The sequence below is a fragment of the Galeopterus variegatus genome, unplaced genomic scaffold (genome assembly GCF_000696425.1).
Source record: "Galeopterus variegatus unplaced genomic scaffold, G_variegatus-3.0.2 Scaffold11897, whole genome shotgun sequence".
Lineage (NCBI taxonomy): Eukaryota > Metazoa > Chordata > Mammalia > Dermoptera > Cynocephalidae > Galeopterus > Galeopterus variegatus.
The window spans coordinates 2,484-10,530 of NW_007738008.1; the positions used below are offsets into that span (position 1 = coordinate 2,484).

At 36.9% G+C, this 8,047-nt stretch overlaps 1 protein-coding gene across 1 annotated transcript; it reads left to right on the forward strand.

Moving 5' to 3' along the window:
- Positions 1-2,124: 2,124 nt before the first annotated feature.
- LOC103610853 (olfactory receptor 5A1-like) lies at positions 2,125-3,086 on the forward strand (the record flags this gene model as incomplete). Its single annotated transcript, XM_008594929.1, is given in 2 exon segments — positions 2,125-2,242; positions 2,245-3,086. Coding segments are annotated over 2 exon segments (960 nt in total), but the record flags the coding sequence as incomplete, so codon positions are not given.
- Positions 3,087-8,047: the final 4,961 nt, after the last annotated feature.

The following is an 8,047-nucleotide window of genomic DNA, read 5'->3' on the forward strand; positions in this document are numbered from 1 at the left end:
TCCCCTGCCTCTCAGTTATGCGAGCAAGTTTAGCAAAACATTTTAAAATACCTCGGCATTTATTCTTCCAGAAAGGAGATGAACTATTCTTTAGTTTGCCTCACTTATGTGGTAAGCAATCAACTTTATCACTTTTCTATTTATTTCTTGTAAGAGTATCTATGCGAAGAAATATGGTGATTGTGTTATTGGCAACATGCTCAGTTATGTTATTCTTACCATGTTTGTTTCTACAATAATGTCACTGAAACGGACTCTGCCGTTCTAGGGACCTTTGCGAGAAATTCTTGCAAAGAATGTGTAGAGGCCTCCCCTACTCTCTGACTTCCTGCTTCCATCCCAATGGTGATCAACCACAGGTTTTTGTCTCTTTCTTTCTCATGCCATACACCACCTCTTGCCGTATTATGTTTCCTTTGGCACATTTCTCATCTCACTGGAGATCTTTTGCTTCTTACAAACCATCAAGTATAGTGCTTTGAACTCTACACTAGTTAGAAATAAGATGAATGCAGCAATTAATACATTTTAGTGAGTCATCAGAGAGAAGTATTTCAAGATTTGTGTCTGGAGCAAGAGCATCTGGATTTGAATACCGGTCTGTCCTTCACAGGTTGTGTAACCTTGGAGTGTTTAGCACTCTGACCCCTAGTCTCCTTATCAGTAAAGGGAGAATAATAAGAGTACATAACTCACAGGGCTGTTGGCCAAATAAAAATGAGATAAAATATAAAGGAATTCAGAACAGCACCTGGAATATAGTATGCACTCAATAAATACCATGCCTTGCTTTTCAGGCAATTTTAATCACATTAAGAACAAAAAAATATAAGCAAGTCAAAGAGCTTGGGAGTTTTACAAAAACTGGCCAGTGTTAAACTAAAGTAAACAGGAGGTGCAAAAAATTATTGTTTATAGACATGTTCCTGTCAATATGGTAGGTTATATTCAAAGAAACTACTTAGATATCCAGAGGAAATATAAAACACGGTGTCCTAATCCCCGTATACTTGCCTAAGAATCTTAACTATTCTGTGAATTCAAGTCACTCACCCTTGCAGGAGAAAAGTCTTTTTTGTATTAGCATATTCATTATCACAAAGCATAATTATTCTTTATGCCCTTTAACCGAACAATCAGTCCTCAACACCCTTCCTTCCCTTCTCCCCATCTCTAATATCCTTAGATTTCTTCTCTTCTTTTGAAGAACAGTCTTTAACCTGGGTACCAAGGATCGACTTGAGGGTAATTGAAAACCCAAAAAAGAACTGTATGCAAAGGTGGTAAGTAGTTGCAGTTTTCTAGGAAGAGGGTTCAGAGTTTACAAAGCTTTTTAATAATAACATTGACCCAAAGAAGTTTAAGAATCACTGTCCTAGAAATTTTACCTTATAAATAACTCTGATTTGAGAAAAGAAAATATGCACCTGCAAGAAACGAGCATAATGGCTGTTTCAACCTTGTCTTATTTAACTTCTCAGGAGCCGTCCTAGAGTCATTAGATGGGTAAGTCACAACCATTTCCAAGCTGTTCCCTGGTGTGTGACTTTTCCCACCCTCCTGCCACATTATTCTTTTATGTCTCCACGCTTTATAAAAACAAAGAGGCAGCTACAGAATTATCAATACCCCTGATTATAGATTGATTGAATGTTAGTTCTCACAGATACTTTAAAAAGCCCCTGAAGACATTTTAAAGAGCATTCTCATTTGACACAGGAGGCCAAGCATAATTCAGGGATGTCTCCAAACACTGAATGAATAGCAGATCTATGCCTGAGCAGAATCATCCTATTTCACAGTATTTCCTCATTTGGCATATCTCCAAAGTCTCATACATTTGCAAAACCTGGCATGGGAAAACATAAAATTGAGTCATTTTGATGGTATCATACTAATGATGATTTACTGTCTTTTGTCAACGTAGACAGAATAATAATATTTATTAAAGAGATTTTATTAAGTTACAGTTTATGGTTGTACATGGAGAGCATGAATAAACTCAACATGGAAGATTCGAGGTTGTATACTTAACCAGCAGCCTGACAGAAAACAAAATTTTAAGTGTATTTATTTTTCTTTTATGGGAATAAAAGCACTTCCTTCTCTCCACCTTTTCCCCAGCAGGAGGCGCCAAGCAGATCTATGGAAGGGGATGGAAACCACACCTCTGTGGACATGTTTATTCTCCTGGGACTTTCAGACGTAAGAGAACTGCAGCTCATCCTCTTTCCAGTCTTCCTGTGACCCTCATCTGGAACCTAGGTCTTATCATTCTCATCAGGATCAACTCTAACCTTCATACACCCATGTACCTTTTTCTCAGTTCCCTGTCGTTTATAGACATCTGCTACTCTTCTTCCATCAGCCCAAGGATGCTCTCAGACTTCTTATGTGATGAGAATACAATTTCCTTCATGGCCTGTGCCATTCAGTTGTTTGTCACTGCCTGGATGGGTCTGGCTGAGTGCTGCCTCTTGGCCACAATGGCCTATGACCGCTATGTTGCCATAGGTAGCCCTCTGCAGTACTCAGCCATCATGGTCCCTGGCCGTTCTTGGAAGATGATTGCTGTGGCATATGGGAGTGTTTTCCTCAGTAGCTTAGTTCGAACAGTCCCTTGCTTTCATCTGTCCTACTGTGGGCCAAATATCATTGAACATTTCTTCTGTGACGTACCTCAGGTTATTTCTTTGTCATGCTCCAATCCCTTCATCTTTCAAATGATTGTTTTTCTGGTAGCTATTTTTGTGGGGGTGGGTACTTTGCTTGTTATCCTCTTATCCTATGGTTTCATTGCAGCTTCCATCCTGAAAATATCCTCAGTCAAAGGAAGTGCCAAGGCCTTCTACACCTGTGCCTCCCACCTGGCTGCTGTGACACTGTACTATGGCACAGCCCTCTCTGTGTACATGCATCCTGGCTCTGGCCACACCATGAAGCACAAGGTGCTGTCTGTTTTCTATGTTATCTTTGTCCCCATGTTAAACCCTCTAATCTACAGTCTGAGGAAGAAGGACATCAAAGAGGCCCTCAAAAGGTTAATAATGAGGTGGGACATTTTCCTCAGTAAGAATAACATTTGAGCTGATATTCTTAATACTATAAGGATGGTGGAAGTGAGAACATGTTAGTGCCCTTGTATAGATCACAAGAATATCTAGGTAGAGAAAAGTGGGAAGCTGGTTTCTTTGATTCTTGATGCCATTTTGTTTAGCTGTCCCCATTAAGTCATCTGTCTCAGGCATTGCCACCAACATTAGATACCATTTGGAAGGCCAGTTTTTGTGATGGTAGCCCAGGTAGAGTCAACCCTAAAGCTGATTACGTTTTTGAAAACAGAGATGCTGATAGATACTATACGTAGAAATATGACAAGAACCTAGGACACTGCACAACCTGTTCTTTTCTTCATAACTTTTCTTTACTTGTTTTATTTATTTTTATTTGTTAATCATTTGTTTCTATTTCAATAAAAATAAAACAAATAATCCATAAAATTATATATACAATTATTAATAATAGTTATAAAGTGAACGTTTTAAAACTTTGATCTCAAACACACACAGAAAGAGTGTATGAGTAAGAGAGAGAGAGAATGAGAGAAAAAAAGAAGAGAAGGGAAGAGAGAGAGAGAAAGAGAGAGAGAGACAGCAGGAGGGGGTGCAGTATTTGTTTTTGTTTATTCCCAAATTGCCTTGTTTCTTCAACACTACCCCTTGAGCCTGAAGAAGGAAGTAATTTGTGAAAAAAGAATAGGAGGAAAGAATAGCAGAAAGAAGGGGGCACTTTTAAGTCATGGGTGGGGCATATGCCTGGAGGCTACAAAAAAGTCAAAGTCAGCAATCTCTGGGCATTGGTGGGCCAGAGCACGGTCCAAAGTAGCTTCCTACAGACCGTGTAAGACCTCAGAAATGATGGTTACTGTGTGCATCTAGGGAGGCAGGACCCTAATCCCAGAGGTATGAGCCTCAATGCAATAGAAAATACAATACAATAGAAAAGATCAACGAAATGAAGTATTGGTTTCTTGAAAACATAAATTGAGAAACCTTTCAATAGACTAAGAAAAAAGAAGACTCAAATAAATAAAATCAGAAATGAAAAAGAAGACATTACAATGGATAATACAGAAATACAAGGAACAGAATAGACTACTATAAACAATTATATGCCAATAAATTATACAACCTAGCAGAAATGGATGAATTCCTAGAAATATATAACCTACCAAGATTGAATCTCAAAGAAACTGGAAATCTGAAGGAGTGTGTAAGGAGATGGATTAGTAATTAAAATTCTCCCATTAAAAAAAAAATGCCCAGGATTGTATGGCTTCATGGCTGAATTCTACCAAATTTTTGAGGAGGAAGTAATATCATTTTTTTCCAAACTATTCCAAAAATTGAAATGGATAGAATACACTCAAACTCATTTTACAAGACCAGATCACTCCTGATAACTAAAGGCAAACAAAGGCACTATAAGAAAAGAAAACTACAGGCCCATATCACTGATGAACATAGATGCAAAATTCCTCATTAAAATTCTAGCAAACCATATTCAACAGTATATTAAAAGGATCATTCACCATGATTAAACGGGATTTATCCCTACGTTGAAACTTTGGTTCGACATACACAAATCAATAATAGCAATATACAACATTAACAGAATGAAACACAAAAACCAAGTGATCATCTCAATTGATGCCAAAAAAGTATTCCACAAAATCCATCATCTTTTCATGATAAAAGTTCTTAATGCATTAGGCTTAGAAGGAAAATGCCTCAACACAATAAAGGCCATATATAACAAGCCCACAGTTGACATTAATACTATTCAATTTACACTAGTGTAAAAAATAAAGTACTTAGGGGTAAATTTAACAAAAGAAGTGAAAGATCTGTGTACTGGAAGCTATAAAACATTACTGGAAGAAATTGAAGAGGACACAAATAAGTGGAAAAATATCATGTGTTGAGGAATTTCAAAAATTAGTATTGTTAAAATGTTCATACTATCCAAAGTAATCTACAGATTTAATGTTATTCACAATGCATACTATATGAGGGTACCTCAAAAGTTCACGGAAAAATGGAATTGAAAGGTAATATCAATGACTCCATGAAATTTTGAAGACAACTGGTAGCTGTTGTTGACTCTGAGTATAGTTACCCTACTCTGTAATGGAACACTAGAACATGTTTCTTCTATATAATTGTAAGTTTACTCCCATTGACCATCCTTTTCCCATCCTCCCTTCTCTCCTTCCTTTCCCAGCTTTGGGTAACCACTATTGAACTCTCGACTTCTATGAACTTAATTTTTTCTTTTTTTTTTTGTTTTTAGATTCCACAAATGAGTGAGATCATGCAGTATTTGTCTTTCTGTGCCTGGGTTATTTCACTTAACCTAAAGATCTCTAGTTCCATCTCTGTTACTGAAAAATACAGGATGTCACTCTTATGAATGAGTAGCATTTCATTCTGTATATACACCACATTTTTCTTATGCAGTTCTTGGTCGATGGACATTTATGTTGGTTCCATACCTTCACTGTTGTAAATGGAGCTATGCTGAACATGGGAGTGCAGGTATCTCTTCCAGTAGTGATTTTCATCATTTGTGTATATACCCAGAAGTGGGATTACTGGATTCTATGGTAGTTGTGCCTATAGTTGTTAGAGAAACCTCAGACTGTTTTCTATAATTGCTGTAGTAATTTACATCTAAATCATGAGTTCCATTTTTTCCACAATCTCCGGCATTTGTTGTCTTTTTCATAATAGCCATTGTAACTGGAGTGACTTGATACTTCATTATGATTATTTATTTATTTATTTATTTCAAATATTCAGGAAATACAAAGCTGATTGTGGCCCCTCCTGCCCATGATGTGGGGGCCATATTCACATTGGGGATGTACCCATCACCAGAAATTGGTTTTGTACCCTTTGTCCCCTCCAATTATACCCCAACCTCCCTCCCCCCCCTCAACTTCAATTTGTAGCCCTTAGAATGTTCCCTCCTGTTTATTATGATTTTGATTTATGTTTCCCTGAGGATTAGCATATTGAGCATATTTTCATATACCATTGATCTTTTCTATGGCTTCTACTGAAAAATATGGATTTAGATATTTTGCCTATTTTTAAATCAGATTTTTTGTGTTTTCTTCTTATTATTATTATTGCTATTGAGTTGTTTGAATTCATTACATATTCTGGGTATTGACTTATTGTCAGATGCATAGTTTGCAAATACTTTCTCTCATTCAGTAGGTTGTCTCCTCACTTTGGGGTTTGTTTCCTTTGCCTTGCAGAAGCTTTTTAGTTTGATGTAATCCCGTGTGTCTGTTTTTGCTTTTGTTTCTTGTACTTTTGAGGTGTTATTTGAAAAATCCTTGCCCAGGTCAATGTCATGAATCATTTTCTCTATGTTTATGAACACATGCATATGTTTTCCCCATCTTTATGTCTACATATACTGAAATACCAGTTCCTAAATAATGGGAAGAATATTGGGGGGCGCAGAGACTGTCCTGTTCTTCACTGATTTTCTTTGTTTATCATAGTTAAGCATTTATTGATATTCCAATAAAAATAAAATAAAATAATGCATAAAATAAAAAATTAAAAATAATTGTCCAAATAACACTTTCTAATTATGGTCCCAAATAGAGACACAGAAAGAGAGTGAGTGAGAGAAAGAAAGAGAAGAGGAAAATAAAAGAGAATATAAGAATGAGAGACACACAGTGGGGGCTGGGCAGTATTTGTCTGGGTTTGCTCACCAATAATCTTGTTCCTTCAACCTCACCCCAAGATCCTATAGAATAAACTGAATTATGAAAAAGAGATGGGAGAAAAGAATGGTAGAAGGAAGGAGGCACTTTTAAGGTCAAGGGCTGGGGACATTCCCAGACATAAGAAAGGAGTCAAAGTCAGCAATTTGTGGTCATAGGTGGGCCTGAACCATGCTCCGTGGTAGCTTCCCAGAGTTCATGCTGAGAGTTCACCCCAGAGTTTATGGCTGTCCAATGTCCAGGGAGGCAGGATTCTGGTCCCCGAGACCTTACCCAGAGATTCCAGGGCCTTAACTTTCACCAGGGAGCAGCAGAAACCACAAGACCTAGGGTTGCCATGGAAACTTAACATCCAACAAAGAGAATTAAAAAATTTACACAAAGATATTTCTTCAGACCAAAGTTTATGGACTGAATTTTATATATATTACGTTAGCATTTATGCAACACTTTACACTTCATACAAGTTACATCTCATAGTTTTGAGGTTTTTTTCTACCCCCATGTGAGGTTGGCAGGTGAGAAATTTTGTCCATTTTACTGATGGGACACTTGGGCACTGGGAGGCCTTTTATGCTATTCCCAGTGTGGGCTTCAACCCACCTTTAATATCACTAAGTGTGATTTGTGGAACACGAATGGTTCTCATTCACCAAAACTATTTCCTTTATTGGTCAGCCAGTGTGCCCAAATCCATACTTTTGGTGTTATTCTTCAAAACTATTCAATAAGCTATTGTTTTAAAGCCTCAGATTACTATAGTTCTTATCAGTTAGACATATAAGTACTTACCTATTAACAAGAGTTACTTTAAATAATTAACTCATTGGCCCCCAACCTCCTTTCTCCCTAGAAGTAAAATTGGCTGAATCAGATCTAACCAAAATTAGGACCTTGTCCAAGACATCTCTGTATCTCTAGTAATTGTCAGGATGTATGAGCTCCGTTCCCCCACACCACTTCCTAGCGCCGCCTAACAAAACCAAAGAATGTTTGTGTGAAAGACCTTAAATCGATAATTTTTGAATGAAGCATTTCCATTAAAAATTAAAAATGCATTGTAATATGTTGAAAGATCTTCATATTAGAACGCATAAACTATATCTACTATTAATAATTAGAAATCATGATGTAAACTACACACTCAGAAGTATTTCATAATCTCTTTAAAAAAGAATCTTGTGTATTTAAGGTATATGACATGATGTTATAAGACAAATACATACTGTAAAATGGTTA